Here is a 16,174-nt window from a genome sequence, read left to right as displayed (position 1 = left end):
GTGTCACAGCCCTCCACGACCCCGGCCCGCTCCCTCTTCCTGGTGTTCTCTCCCCTGAGTCTCTCTGGGGAGCCAGCATCTCGGACGCACCCTCTTCCCTCCGAACTTCTCCTGCCTTCTTCCCGTGCTCACCACTTACAAATTCGTGCCCCTCTCGTAAAGACCGGATGCCGCTGTGCCACTTTGGACCGAAGCGGTGTGACACGGTGGGAGAACGACGACCGGCCGTGGGGGGACTTCGGTTCCCAGTCTGGCTCCCCCACCTGGCAACCCAGCGCCCTCAGAATTACTCCGGGGCTCCAGAGACCGCACGCTCTCTCCTCTCCTGTCACAGGGAGCTGAAGCAGAGCGGTCTCTCCTCGCGGTGACTGTCTACAAGCCTGTGTCGTGTTTCCGTCCACTGTCCGGTCAGTGCGCTCATCTGCCGATCGGCTGTCTTAAGAGTAGTTTGCATACGGTGCGTTCAGTTACCGACAGACTTGAGAACGAGGAACAGAAGGGTATCGGAGAGACGTCTTGGGCTCCAGATAACGGAAGAAATGAAAATATTCTGACATTCTTTGTCCCTCAAAGGGGTTTACACTCCAGCTGGGGAGAGAAGATTATAAAGACATGAGACCTGCTCTTACAGCATCCTGTCACTGAAAGAGAAGACACGCGGTGGCACGTGACTGGTCACCGTACTGGCAGCTCTCTCCTGTCACGGGCCACCGTCTCACCTGCAGCTTGTGTGGACACGGTGCCGAGCTCAGGACGTTCAGACACACGAGACTGTCCCGGGGCTCACTGGGAAGAAACACTGGAGTGCAGAGGACAGAGGGTCGGGCTGGCTTGACGGGCTTAGTGGATGGAGAGGAATTTGTTCTGGCGGGAAAGAGGATTGGGATGGAGACTGAAAGAAGGAAAAGCTTGTGGTGTGTTGGTGTAGCTCCCTCTGGTGGAGGGTGCGTTACAGGAGCGGCAGGGGGCTCTCGGGAAGTTAAAGCCAGGTTGTGATTGAACGCAGGCCAAGGTGTATTTATCCGTTCAGGTAACGGTTTTGAGTGCCGCCTTTATACCAAGTAACAAATATGATTTAGCTGTAGCCCCCGCCCTCAAAAACCTGTCTCACAGGGAGAAAGATCCAGAAAATCAGTAGACCGTGTGTTAAGTGATATGACAACGCAGAATGCTGGGCAGCAGAGCTCACTGTGGGGGGATCTGAAGGGGTTAAACCAAGGACACGAATGACGTTTTGTGAAGATTTGTTTGTAGAAGGAGTTGAAGGATTGACTGAAATCTTCACCCTTATCTATTTGTAAAAGTCACATCAGTGCTCAGCATGTGTTCTTTTGATCATAAAGGCATAGGTTAAAAGGGATTTATTTCCCCCCTATTTTATACTCCAGTCAGAACCTGAGAAATGCAGAGACAGAAGATGACAAGATTGTGTCCCAAGCAGCCGTCCGTGCCGACGACGCCGATGAGCTCATCGCACCGGGAACACCTATCCAGTTTGATATCGTCCTTCCTGCCACAGAATTCCTGGACCAGAACCGGGGGAGCAGGTGTGGGCTCAGGGAGGTTACCTCGGGAGAAATGAAAGTGACCTTGGGTGTCTCTTGTGTCCACCCCCATCTCCAGACACTGTTGCCATTCTGACTGAGTGTCCTCTTGGCCAGAAATGTCTTGATTGTGTGCCTCTGGCCATTTCCCTAGGCGCATCAACCCTTTTGGTGAAACTGAGGATGAGACCTTTCCAGAAGCAGAAGGTGAGCGGGTGGTCTGTGTGCTTGCTCTTTCCCCTTCACAGAATGGCGAGGGCCATTGAAACGAGGAGCGGAATCATGTTCCGGAGAGCTGGGCCTTGAAGGTATGAATTGAAATTATGACCCACGGGTCTGTCCTTCTCTGAAAACTCATTAGGATGTGTACAGGGAAGGCAGGTCTTAAATGAAACCTGCAGGGATGTGGACAGATTCTCCACTTGTGTCACAGTGTTGGCCCCATCCTTACCCTTTCTGTAGCTCCTGCGTACAGAGTGGCCAAACCTAAATCAGAGACCAGATTACTACAAAACAGATTCAAAGAGGATAAAGCGGTCACAATAAAATGCAATCTGGGTGAGACACGAATATGCTGTTTCGTTTCAGAATGCCGAAAACACACATAACAGCTCATTCTTGTGTTTGAAGATGACATGGCTCAGTGGTTTTTACTTTGTTCAAGTTCAGATTTTTGACGTTTGATTACATTCTTCTAGTACCTAAGAGCACACCCAGCAGAGCTGACCGTAACCTAGCACTCCGCAGAGCGGAGGCAGTTGAGGGCCTCACGCCTGGAGCCTGAGAGCAGCGTTAGAATGAGATGCCGCTTCCTCAGACTTAAAAGCAGGACTTGAGAGTCGGCACCTCGTACGGAATCGGGCAGAAAGGGGGCCGATGGAAGGAAGGAAGGAGGCTAACAGGCTGTGCCTCAGGTCTGCCGCCCCGTCTCTAGCTGACCTTCCATATAGGCCACCCCGTAAAGCCTCTACAAAAAAAACTTCCGAACTTGTAAAAACTGTCTTCATGTGGGAGTCACTTCTTATAATATTACATTAATTATATTTTTCTCCTCTTTTAACCCTTAAGTTATTTTTAGGGGCAAAGACACTAATAGATCGAGGGAGGAAAAAGTAGCCATCTTAGTTTAAAATGGTGGAGAAGTGAATTATTCTTACAGAAAAAAAAAAAAAAAAAAAAAAACCTTTAAACCTCTGTGATCTTCCGGTTATGGTTGCAGTTACCCAGTCTTGTCAATTATGTGCCATTATCAGGGGGCCAGTGCTGGCAGTTTACTAGAATCTGGTAAGCAGAGTAGTTGGAGATGTGCCATTAGCTCCTGGGAGATCGTCGCTGCCCTTCAGTAATGCACAATATGTGTGAACTGGATGAGCCCCCAGTCAGGTCTTCTGTTCTTCAGATGGATTTTCTTCTTCAAGAGGACTTTATCAGTGGGCCCGAGGAATGAATTTTCTGTCATCTAGCGGAGAAGCTCTTATTTTCAGGGAAAAGACGTATATACCGCCACCTAGAGTTTTAGCATTAGAAGGATGGTCGTGTGGTACTGCCTTTTCATCTTACGGATGCACAAAGAGGTGCTTTTCTAGTCTAACGAAGTCATTCCAAAGAACCAAAATGTAGCCAGTAGGCGATTCAGGGCTTCGGCACTGTGTTGAGGAATTTGCCGGGAAGCCCTCCGCAGGAGGCAGACCAGACCTGAGGTCTTCTGCCTGTTAGACCGGCAGCAGGCAGGAAGCAAATGTGATCCTGAGCAGAAAACGCTCTCTTGCAGATTCCCTTTTGCAGCAGATGTTTGTAGTTCGGTTTTTGGGCTCAATGGCAGTCAAAACAGACAACACTACTGAAGTGATTTACGAAGCAATGAGACAAGTATTGGCCGCTCGGGCAATTCACAACATCTTCCGTACGACAGAGTCCCATCTGATGGTCACCAGTCAGACTCTGAGGTATGTTTCGTTTCAGACCCTTACAGCTTTACCTGATTCCCCGTTTAAGGCACATTTACTCACCTAGAATGTTCATACTAGAATATTTGATCGGATTAAGTGAAGATGCTACTCTTGTCTTGGCCCTGTTCCTTTGTACGTTCTGCTTTTACAAGATACGGTGGATAGAAGCTGTTCCCCTAAGGAGTGGGTACCCTCAGAGACTTAGTGGTGAATGAGTCCTCTCGTTTGTGATGATGCCATCACTGAAGAATTGCTCAGTATATCTCAGAGCTTGAAAAAGAAAGGGTTTTTTTTTTTCTTTTTTAAATGTTTGTTTACTTTGTGAGAGCACACGAGCGGGGGAGGAGCAGAGAGAGAGCGAGACAGAGAATCCCAAGCAGGCTCTGCACTGTCAACACAGAGCCTGACGTGGGGCTCAGTCCCACAACCGTGAGATCACGACCTGAGCCGAAATCAAGAGTCGGACATTTAAAGTGACTGAGCCACCCAGGTGCCCCAGGATTTTCATTTTTGAATGCAGTACTACTTATAAAAATTAACAACAGTGAAAAAGAACATGAACCTACCTGAGATCATTAGACCACCACAAGTAAAATCTGATTAATATTTGTTGGGATGAAAATAAGCCAAGTGATGTTAACTACGTGATTTGGAGTTTTAGGTAATAAGATCTGTATGAGTGACGGCAAAGGACCGTCAAGCCATGGTTAGCACAGGCTTTATGAAGTTTCACCATCCAATACTGGACTCACATGTAGCACTTGAAACGGAATGACAGTCTGAGTTAAAATGTTCTGAGTGTAAAATACATATAGCAAGCTTCTAAGGTCTCATACTAACCCCCCAAAAAGAATGCAAAATATGCCATTAATTTTTATATTAATAACATATCCTGGTAGTATTTTAGATCTGTTAGGTGACATTAACTTGATATACTTTATTTAATCTATTTCACTTTTTGATGTGACTGCTAGAAAACTTCAGATCATGTATATGAGGTTTACATTTTATTCCTGTGAGATCACAGGCACTGCTTTGGAGGCAGAATGTCTACGTTTATCCCTGGCTTTGGCCTTCATTAGTTATATGACCTGGGCGAGTTTAACCTCTGTGCATCAGCTTCTTGGGCTAGGAGATGAAAATAACCGTATCCACGCTGCATAGGGCTGACACAAAGACTACATGAGTTAATGCACATCAAACATGTATACAACCACAACTGGCATAAGTGCTCAGTAAATGTTAGCTTCAAAAAGTTAAATAGGACTTTGTTAAAGTCAGAATATAGTTTCTTCCATTCATTAAAACCAGTCTTTTTCGTTTCATTATACACCTTCTACTGAGAGTAAGTTTCTTATGAATAAAACTTTATTTAAAGCTTTTCTCCAAGCATGCCCTGCACCCTTTATAGGCATTGGCTCATCGTTCCTGTAATCTCCACCAATAAGAACAGAGTAAATATATGTAAAAGCATTGTGAAAAATCACAGTACATCAAATGAACACTATCAAAGTACAAAGCCCACAGAACGGGAGAAAATATTTGCAAATCATGTATCTAATAAAGCTATATGTTCAGAATATATAAAGAACTCTTATAAGAATCAACAAAAAGACCAAAAACCAAAAAAATGGACCAAGGACCTGAGTAGACATTTCTCCAGGGGAGATCTACAAATGGCCAACAAGCACATGTGAAAAGATGCCCAGTGTCACTCGTTATTAGAGAAATGCACATCAAGTCCACAGTGAGATATCGCTTCAGCTCACTTAGATGGCTGTAATAAAAAGGAAAAATACCAAGTGTTAGGGTGTGAAAAAATTGGAATCCGCTGCCGGTGGGAATAGTTAAAACCGTTCAGCCACTGTGGGAAATGGTTCGGCAGCTTCTCTGGGAGTTAAATGTAGATTGCCAGCCCTGGTAGACAGCCGGAAGAATCGAAAACTGTTCAGATAACCAAGTTTACACGAATGTTCGTGGTTCACGGTAGCCAAAGAGTGGAAACAATCCCAACTCCATCAACAAATTGATAGACGAGATGGGGTATTTAACACAGCAGAGTAGGAGCCAGCCTTAAAGAGAAAGGACGTCCTGATGTGTGGTACAACATTCTCGAACCCTGAAAACATGCTCGGTGGAAGATGTCAGCCATTTTGTTTGATCCTGTATCTGAAGTGTCCAGGATGGAAAGCAGGTTAGTGGTTGCCAGAAGCTGAGAGGAGAAAGAATGGAAGTGACTGTCTGATGGGTGTGTAGCTTCCTTTTGAGGTGATGAAGATGTTTGGAACCAGGCAGTGGTAATGGTTGTACAGTGTGGTAAATGTACTAAATAGTCCATTAGTCTGCAATAGTCCATTTTATGTTAGGTATATTTCACCACAGTTTCCACACACAGATCCCTGCATTGGAATTCATGTTTTGAGACAAATGAGAAGTCCCACAGAAAATCAGATCTTTTTTTTAATGTTTATTTTTGAGAGAGAGAGGGAGGGAGAGAGGGGCAGAGAGGGAAACACAGGATCCAAAACAGCCTCCGGTCTCTGAGATGTCAGCACAGAGCCCCGTGCAGGGCTCGAACTCCTGAACCATGAGATCATGACCTGAGCTGAAGTTGGACGCTTGACTGAGCCACCCAGGTGCTCTGAAAATCAGATCTTAGGCAAGTCCGTATTACCTGTTTAAGATAGCAACCTTTTAAGTTACTCACAAAATATGCATGTTTTAAGTTCACATTTAGGGAAAAGTTTTACAAAATACCTAAGAAACTTTACTTGAGGGAGACCGTTTATGAGGTATATTTTTTAAATCTTTAAATTCATACAAATTAATAGGGACATGAAGAAAACATGTATTTAGCTTGTAAATGTGTAAAATTCCATACACATTTTCTTACTGTCTTAACCACCTCTTTGAAGTGGGGTCCTTTTCCCACTTTTACAGACGAGTCTGGAAGCGTCAGGGTGACTTACACAAGGGCACAGTCGAGCAGCCAGCCCAGAGCCCTCTGACTGTGGTGAGGCCCATACTTGAACCACACGTATTTCCAACCACAGCCTTTCTGGGGGGGATGACCGCTTTCCTGAGATCTAACTTCCCATACAGCTCGCCCATCTGAAGTGTTTTCAGTATATTCAGAGTTGTGCAACCATTAGTTACCACAGTTTTCGAGTATTTTCATCATCCCCAGAGAAAACCCATACCCGTGAGCCCTCATTCCCTTTTCTTAACCACCCCCCCCCCCATACAGCCACGAAACACTAATATTCTGTGTGTATGTATTTGCCTGTTTGGGACATTTCATATAAATGGAATACTAACCATTTTTTTAAGACCGAGAATAGATTTTTTGCTTTCGCCCACAGAATTTATAGCAAATCAATAAATAATACCATGTTTAGAAGGTAGAAATTTATATGTACGTATGACAGCAATAGATTCTCTAATGCAGTGTACTTTGCAGATACATCAGCCTGGTTATTAGATGCTGCTTAAAGTTTTGTTAAAGAATACATCTAGAATACCTTCTTTTTTAATTAAAATTTTTTTTATTTTTGAGCATGAGCAGGAGAGAGGGGAAGGGGAGAAAGAATATGTGCTATTCCTTCTATAAATAGAACAGAAGTTTTCCTTTTTTGTCTTGTTTTGTTTTGCTTTTTGAGAGAGCAAGCAGGCGTGTGAGTGGGGAGGGGCAGAGAGAGGGAGAGAGCATCTCAGGCAGGCTCCAGGCCCAGCCCGGAGCCCAATGCGGGGTTCAATCCCATGACTCTGGCATCAGGACCTGAGCTAGTGTTGAAGAGCCTGACAACCAACTGAGCCACCCAGGCACCCCTAGAATATACCTTCTTAAAAGACCGTGTTCCCCCACACCCAAACTGACACAGAATAGTTTTGCTAAAATCTGTTGACTGTTTTCTCACCCCACCCCATATTTAGGGGAAAAAAATTAGACTTCAAGGAAAAGACCATAGTCAGTAAATGTCTTCTGAGAAGTAGGCTGTACAGAATATGATCTATATTCTACATCAGAACTGTGAAGAATTCTAATGCTGCCCCTTTGGATAAGCACTGAAATGTGAAAGTCTCCAGTTGTTACAGTCTTCCATAAAGCTGTTCCCGGAGCTTCAACTACATGGGGTTCAGCACAGGCAGACCCATGGCGCATGCTCCCTTTGGACAGTCCCATGGAGCCATCTCGCCTTGCTGCGGCCGGGCCTTATAGTTTCATATTTGAAGGGCATTTGTGTGATTTCATTCTGAACTTCTAGACTCTTCTAAGAATACAGGTTTCTCCAACATGTGTAATATAACGCGTGTCTTAAAATTTCAGGTTGATAGATCCTCAGACTCAAGTAACAAGGGCCAATGTAAGTACCTCCATGCACGCTAATTTTAGTAGTTATTCCTTAATTCAAAGTAGGCACTTTATAGATTTTGCCAAATTTAACAGCTGTCACTCATAGTGCACTTTTTTCGTGACGCTATCCGTGGAGAATGATTGTCTGTTTTTAATTCCAGTTATGTGATGTTGTCTATTCCTGTTATTTCCAGTTTGAGCTCACCAGCATCACCCAGTTTGCTGCCCATCAAGAAAACAAGAGACTAGTCGGCTTTGTGGTCCGCACGCCCGAATCCACAGGTGGACAGTCTCTGAGTACATACGTTTTTGAAAGCAACTCAGAAGGCGAAAAGGTCTATTTTTTTTCATCTTAAGATTCCATATCTCTGTCCAAAGATATTTAAAGGGGTTTTGCACCACCCCGTGGGTGTTTAGTTGACTATTCTTTGCGCCCCCATTGAGGAGTTTAGAGAATACCTCTAGGAAGGCCCCACTGAAAGAAACGACTGGAATAAATTTTCCCTTGGAAATGCGTGCCATTCTAAACAGTGATGAGGAAGAATGTTAATGGTGAGATGAAATGGGAAAAGCAGTTGCCTTCAAGTTTCTTTTTTAAAAATGAAAGAAGTTACAATGGAGAAAATCTAGTCTCAGAGCAAACGAAGGAAGCAGACAGCAGGAAACTGTTCTCATATAGTATGAAAATTTTTGTGACCGTATTTGCTACTTGGAATTAATCAAAGTTAATCAACTCTTCAGCAAGTATCTTTTTGCCACTGCGTGTGAACACACAGTGGCAGAATGTGATAGAGAAAGGAGGAAAGTATTCCGTTAAGAATGTTAAGCACTGGGATAATTTCAGTTGCCACTTACCCTGGATATCGTTGCTCTGCACAGATTGGCAACCGGAGACCAGGACAGGTGGCCTCTACTGTTCAGAGCCCCGTGTGATGAACTTAACAGCCAGGTCCTCTGTCCCCACACCGACATGAGCAGTGACCTCGTTGTACTTCCATAACCACATTTTTCCTAAAATCCCTTACCGCTTTCTGCCTTTGCCCAACACTGCTTTTCTTGTCTTACAGATATGTTATGCTATTAATTTGGGAAAAGAAATCATTGCGGTTCAGAAGGTAAGGTACATTTTAGTGCTGGTTTTAACAACTACTCAAAAGATCTATAGACATACTAAGATCTCTCTCAAAAAGAGGAATGATGTTCGCCGGACACTGTGGCCAAACTTGAGATTTCCTTTGAAGCATTCTAACCACCAGACTGGCTGGGGCCACAGTCACCGGTTAACACATGTGGAGTTCTTAATAAATATCACTGCTTCCTGCGTTATCACTTTTTTGCTTGCTGTTGTTGGCTAGATATTCTGTCTTTCAAATTAAGATGGTAGAAACTGTAAGTATGTACTCGAAGGCCTTGCTCCTCTGAGCGGTCACAGACAGACATCAAGCTGGAAATGTACTAGACGTGACGATTCCCAGACCTCCCTGTATCTCAGCAGCTTACAATCTTTCACTCACCCCACAGACTTCTGAGAGCCAAGTTTGTACAAGAAAAATCTTAGAATTCTACCAGTGAGCAAGACAGATACGGTTCCTGCCCCAGGGGGCTTCTCGTTCAGTAGAACTTCTGCAATAATGGAAATGACCTGTGTCTGTACTGTTCAATAGGCAGCTTGAATGTAGCTAATTTGAGGATGAACTGGATTTTTAAACAGTAACATATAGCTACTGAGTACCGTATTAGCTTTCCTAATGTTGGGGGAGGGCAGGAGGACTAAGACCAGTATACATGAAATGGTAGCAAGCAGTGCAAGTTAGTATTTTATGGTATTGATCAGGGATCAACTTCTGTAAAGAGCAAGACAGGAAACCTCTTAGGCTTACATTTGTTGCAACTACTCAACTCAGCTATTGTTCCAGCAGCCATATATAGTATATAAATGAATGGCTGTGTTCCAGTGAAACTTCATTTATAAAAACAGTGAGCCAGGTGGCCCTAGTTTGCCAACTCTTGGTTTATAGGGAAAGAGGAAGGAGTTAGTGATCTAGAAGACAAAGGTATTATAAAGGAAGTTCTTCTCTGGACTCTTTGTGGGAAGACGATTATGATTTGGCTAAGTGAATGACATTTTGGCTAAGAGCAAAACCTTGGCCTAGAGTCTAGAAGTAAAATGCAATTGAGCTTTTTCAGAGAAGCAAGGAGACTCACCTGAAGGCACATATAGATCCTGGAAGGAAAGAAGCTAGATTACAGAATACTGAAAGCCATGCCATAGGGGTTTTAAGTGCATTTTAAGCGTTTTCTTTTCTCCTTCTTAAACTCTCATAACTTCAGGATCCAGAAGCATTGGCTCAATTAATGCTGTCCATACCACTAACCAATGATGGAAAATATGTACTGTTAAACGATCAACCAGATGACAATGATGGAAGTCCAAATGAAAACAGAGGCGCAGAATCTGAAGCATAACTCTCTTGGGCCTTTGGGGAAAGAGCACCCAGGAAGGAGAGCTACCTCCTTAAGGGTTTTCAACTTCTCTGACATACAGGCCCACGACCTGGTTTCAGAACGCTGACAATCGCTTGTGGAATGTACTCTTGATGCCTTGATACTGAGACTTGGGAGGGAAACAGAAATGGTTGACAACATTCCTACCCATCTACAAATGTTACTTTAGGTGCTTTGTGGTAAGTCGTCTTCTTAGATTGTACTGTTCAGCGCTCAGAATGAAAGTTACTGAAAAAATGCATTGTTCACTTTATTCAAATGTCATCTCTTTAGTCTCCAAGTACCCTTTTTAAAAAATGGTAAAAGCCTAGATTTATAATTTGATAAACACTAAATATTTCCTATTAATATAATCTATTTTTGTATTTTCCTTAATGAGCTTTAAGTGCCTGTCATTCTAAAAGTTGTGTATTTATAATCAGGCTTGTCTCACAGTCGGACCTACCAGCATCAGTTTGTGCAGTTAGGTGGCGAGCCCCGCTTGGAGGGCCTGAGCGTTAGCAAAAATGCAGGTCTAGTTGTGATCATTTTTCTCAGACATCATGCAATAAAAAGACTAGCAGACGAGCACCACACAAGATGTTCAGTTTTACATGGGAACCTTGATGAACCAGCATTCAGAAGTTTACGGTCCTTCAGGTATGGTTTTAGTGGTGGATCACTATAGACCGTGTGAAGCTCTACCAGTTCCTGATTCTTCTGAGCCAGACCCTCCTCAAGGAAGGGACCAATTAATTTTAAAACTCACTTGAATGAAAGCACGGCTGGTTGCGGGGCTTGGTATAAAAATCCTATTCCACCCCTACCTATGAAGTATGATGATCTTGAATTGGCACCATGTGTTTAATTATAACCAATTTCAACAGAATACCGTTGTCTTTGTAATAAATTAACCTAGCAACAAATGCTAGCAAATAAAAACTACCATTCTGTTTCTTTCTTTTGCTTTTTGTGGTTATTTTCTAGAACATCCCTGGAAGAAAACTAAAGTTAGTTCTGTGGCTTCAGCTGTTCATTTCCAAAACCTCAGTACATTCCCCCCCTCTGCTGTGATTTCATTATGCCCTATCAAATACCTCTATTCAACACTGGCTGAACAATGTGATCTCAGTACCAAGTTTTTTTTTTTTGAGGGAGAGAGCATGGGGGGGGGGGGGGGGGGGGAGAGAGAGAATCCTAAGCAGGCCCTGCAGTGTGGCTCAATCTCATGACCATGAGACAATGACCTAAGCTGAAATCAAGAGGTGGGATGCTCAACTGACTGAGCCACCACAGCTCCCAAAATGGTGGATTAATAAAACAACTTTTGTAATCCAAACTTAATGTTACAGGGGTATCAGAGTCCACTTCTATAATGTGAGCCTCAGAGACTAAGCCAGCATGAGATATACCATGAAATTATTAGTATGGTGTTAGCGAATGCCTTACAAAAATTTGTGTATCATAACTGTATTAAACCGGTAAGTCCTCCGGTAGGCTGCAAGAGCCACAGTCCCCTGAATTTCCTTTTCTTCGAATTGTTCAGGGTGGGAGGGAAGAAACTAGTCATAAACAATATTGTTAGAAACTAAAATCAATTTCTTTCATTTCCTAATTTTTTCATATTTCAAAAATATGCGGCTTGCCTAAGCCACAAAGTATGCAAATCATAGGAAAAAAAGACTGAAGCCCATTAAAACTAACTTCATTGAAAAAACCACAGAATGAAAACACAAAATGAACTGCACATATTAAGCACAGATGACCCACAAAATATTAGTATCCAGAATATGTAAAATATTCCTGCAATTAGAAAAAATTGAAAATAAAGTCATAAGGGCATTTCACAGAATAAAAAATAAAAGGGGTTCTTAAATAGAAATATACAAAATTGATACAATAAATACAAATTAAACCCACTGGGATATTATATACACACCAGACTGTAGAAACATAGCTGCTGGGATGGGCACGACGAGGCTCCTCCGCTGCTGGGACGGGACAAGTCTGGCATTGTATCCGTTGCACCTGTAGATGGCCTAACAGATTCACTTGCAAGTAGAACTCTGGAGAAACTCTGAACACAGGTACACAGAGATGCGTGCAGCCAGTAGCCCTGTTCGTACCATCCCAAATTTGGAAGTGACCCACGTGTCATCAGCAAAACAGATCTGTGTATTTGTGTAACAATACTAAAGAAGGAAAACTAAGTGGACTACAGGTATGTGCATCATCATGGATGAATTTCAAAAGAGACAAGTCATATACAGTAAGAATCCATTTATATTAATTTTTTAAAAACCTGCAAACCACCACCGTGTTATTTAGAAAACTACAGATAGGTTGTAACACTAGAGAAAAGCAAGGCATAGTTACCCCAAAATTCTGCGTTGTGTTTCCTCCGGAGTGGAAAAGGGAGCGGCGATCCGAGGAAGAACGATGGAACATCTCAGGCAGGAGCAACAGGCTTTTAACCTACACGGTACGGTGGCTACCCAAACGTCCTGTTTTATTCTTGATTCAGTACACACATATCATATACTCTTGTGCATGGGTCATAGATTTTAAAATAATGTTAAACTTTAGAAGGTTGCCCTTTAAATTCCCCAAATGAAAGCACTATGAGAAATTATCAAGTGCCATGTAAATGAAAGGTGGGAGGGGAGAAAATGGGACCCTTTATTAGCCAGCTATTCTCACCGGTTTTCATTTCCCAGCACTGCCTCTGGTTGTTTAGCTGTCAGACTGTTTGGGGAAGTGCAGGACTTCTCTTCCATTGTCTGCACTTAGCTGGGCCATGTAAACAGGCATAATTTTTATGAGACCCACTCAGAGTCACATACTGTTTATCTTCCAACTTTTCCACCTGAGAGAGTAATAGTAAAGCTAACAACTATATGCCAAGTGCATTTCTGCCTATGAGTCATCATATTAGCTAGTGTTCACAGTAGTTACTGTTTCCTAATATATAAAGTGCTTTACACAAAAGTCAGTCCTCAATCTACAAGCTCTGTATCATTAGGCCATTTTGTGCCTGAGAAAATGAAGCACAGAGAGGTTAAGTAAGCTGCTGGCAGGCTTCAAATCACAGTCTGGCTCCAAAGTCTATGCTTCTAACTGCTCTGTGACATACACAGCAGAGAGAAACCACACAGCAATCACCAAATGGTTCTCTCATTAGGTACATAAACCTTTGAAAATTATTCTGATATGCAGTAATTATACCACCTTGAAGTACATCTCTAATGCCCTGTTGCATTTTGTGGATTCTAAAATGATTAAATGCTGTAATACTAATACAGATATGTGCTTCTTGATATAAAGTATTAACTTTCCCCCTCACTTTAATGATAATGAGGGCATTACTAAAGAATGTTTCACTACACAAAGATCTTGCATACATTACAGAATGCATAGTCTTTAAATTTTTTTTTTATGGTAATTTTTGAAAGAACATGAGCAGGAGAGAGGCCAAGAGAGAGGGAGACACAGAATGTGAAGCAGGCTCCAGGCTCTGTGCTGTCAGCACAGAGCCAAATGCAGGGCTCAAACTCACAAACCGTAAGATCATGACCTGAAGTCGGACGCTTAACCGACTGAGCCACCCAGGCGCCCCTACAGTGCATAGTCTTTAAAGATGATCCCAGAATTATGACATCATCTCTACACTGATCAGGAGATGAATTCCTCTCCTTTGCAGAGTGTAACTCCACTAATGGGAACTGGATTATCTGATAAATTAGGTTTTACACTGAGAGGCCAACAAGTATCCATATATTTTCCTAAACTGAGTTCTTATACACTATATATAAGAACTTTTTGTATCAAAGTAAGCCCTAACTTTGCCATCACCATCTGAGTTCACTGCATGATATTCACTTTAAAGATTTCCACATATTCCAGATTCTTTTTAGCGGAAATCTCTAATGTGTTAAATTCTTCCTAACATCTAAAAAACCTCTGTTAAAATTGTAGCATTAAAACTTTCTTAAAAAGAATACCATCAGTATGGAACTTTCACAGACTTTAGCTGGAAAAAAAACCCATAAAATTATTAAAATTAGTTAAAATCTTTTTCCATTTAGCCAACCCAGCATCAACAAGTAACATGATGATGTATGTGATGGTGCTACCCCATCTTTCCCACAATCTTCCCACTACTGCCTCTGGAAAGAAAAGGAGCAGTAATCAGACTTTACCAAGGAAAGTTTCTCCAGTGTAGTACAGCCGATCCTTGAACAACACAGAGGTGAGGGGCACCAACTCCTGGCACAATCAAAACTCTGCATGTAACTTTTGACTCCCCAAAAACTTAAACTAAGAGCCTGCCGCTGACTGGAAACCTCATAATGAACGCATATTATAGATGTTACTTGGATAATATAGCGTATTCTTACAATAAACTAAGCTAACAGGGGCGCCTGGGTGGCCCAGTCAGTTAAGCGTCTGATTTTTTTTTTTAATATAATTTATTGTCAAATTGGCTTCCATACAACATCCAGTGCTCATCCCAACAAGTGCCCTCCTCAATGCCCATCACCTATTTTCCCTCTCCCCCACCCCCGTCGTCCAGCCTCAGATTGTTCTCTGTATTTAAGAGTCCCTTGTGGTTTGCCTCCCTCCAACTATTTTTCCCCTTCCCCTCCCCCATGGTCTTCTAAGTTTCTCAAGATCCACATATGAATGAAAACATATGATATCTGTCCTTCTCTGACTTATTTCACTCAGCGTAATACCTTCCAGTTCCATCCACATTGTTGCAAATGGCAGGATTTCATTCCTTCTCATCGCCAAGTACTATTCCATCATAGATATAAACCGCATCTTCTTTACCCATTCATCAGTTGATGGACATTTAGGCTCTTTCCATAATTTGGCTATTGTTGAAAGTGCTGCTATAAACATTGGGGTACATGTGCCCCTATGCATTAGCACTCCGGTATCCCTTGGGTAAATTCCTAGTAGAATTATTGCTGGGTCTTAGGGTAGTTCTATTTTTAATTTTTTGAGGAACCTCCACACTGTAGCATCTGATTCTTGATCTCTGCTCAGGTCATGATCTCACGGTTCATGAGATCGAGCCCCACGTTGGGCTCTATGCTGGCAGTGCAGAACCTGCTTAGGATTCTCTCTCTGCCTTTGCCCCACTCTCTCTCTAAATAAACATTAAAAAAAAAAAAAACTAAGCTAGAGAAAAAATGCTATTAAAATCATAAGGAAACTACATTTACAGAACTATATTGGATTTCTTTTTAAAAGTCACATATAAGTGGACCCGCACAGTTTATTTTTATTTTTGAGAAAGGGAGCGTGAGTGGGGAAGAGGCATAAAGAGAGGGAGAGAAAGAATCTTAAGCAGGCTCCACACCCAGCGCAGAGCCTGAGGCGGGGCTCAATCTCACGACCTTGGGATCATGATCTGAGCCAGATCAGGAGTCAGACACATAACTGACTGAGCCACCCAGGCACACTCTTCCCACCCCCCACCACACAGTTTAAACACCATGCCGTTCAAGGGTCAGCTGTATTTAAAAGGCATGTGTCTCCTGTCTCCAGTGTAATATTTAAAAGGCTCTCATTTATTGTTACTGTTTCAGTTAAACTCATGTTTGCAAATGGCACTAGAGTTATTTCTAACATTAAACACTGTAAACCAAGGATCCCTTCCCAGGATTAGGATTTAAAAGTAAACATTCACATGGGTTCTTTTTATTTGAAAACAACAAGGATTAGATCAAGAACGTACAAAGAGAAAAAGAAAAGTTCTTCACCTGGGTTGCATGGAAAGGAGCCAATACCAATTTTATACTTGAAATGTTTTGCCTATGTGCATGCAAGTATTT

The 16,174-nt window shown here is 42.6% G+C and overlaps 1 protein-coding gene across 3 annotated transcripts in view; it reads left to right on the top strand.

The window, feature by feature from the left end:
- The window catches only part of APPL2 (adaptor protein, phosphotyrosine interacting with PH domain and leucine zipper 2), a 53,897-nt gene extending 42,609 nt beyond the window's left edge, over positions 1-11,288 (top strand). For 2 of the 3 annotated variants that reach the window (XM_049626220.1, XM_049626219.1), the window contains 7 exons: positions 1,389-1,547; positions 1,699-1,751; positions 3,316-3,490; positions 7,821-7,857; positions 8,042-8,182; positions 8,915-8,962; positions 10,179-11,288. In XM_049626220.1, the coding sequence (XP_049482177.1) occupies positions 1,389-1,547; positions 1,699-1,751; positions 3,316-3,490; positions 7,821-7,857; positions 8,042-8,182; positions 8,915-8,962; positions 10,179-10,313 (748 nt within the window). In that variant the 3' untranslated portion in view covers positions 10,314-11,288. The remainder of the gene's footprint in view (positions 1-1,388; positions 1,548-1,698; positions 1,752-3,315; positions 3,491-7,820; positions 7,858-8,041; positions 8,183-8,914; positions 8,963-10,178) is intronic. The other variant, XM_049626221.1, reaches the window with a different exon arrangement.
- Positions 11,289-16,174: the final 4,886 nt, after the last annotated feature.

Source organism: Panthera uncia, chromosome B4, assembly GCF_023721935.1.
Source record: "Panthera uncia isolate 11264 chromosome B4, Puncia_PCG_1.0, whole genome shotgun sequence".
In the NCBI taxonomy this organism is placed as follows: domain Eukaryota; kingdom Metazoa; phylum Chordata; class Mammalia; order Carnivora; family Felidae; genus Panthera; species Panthera uncia.
The sequence above is the reverse complement of the archived record's forward strand: the minus strand, read 5'-3'. Positions and strand labels throughout refer to the sequence as shown.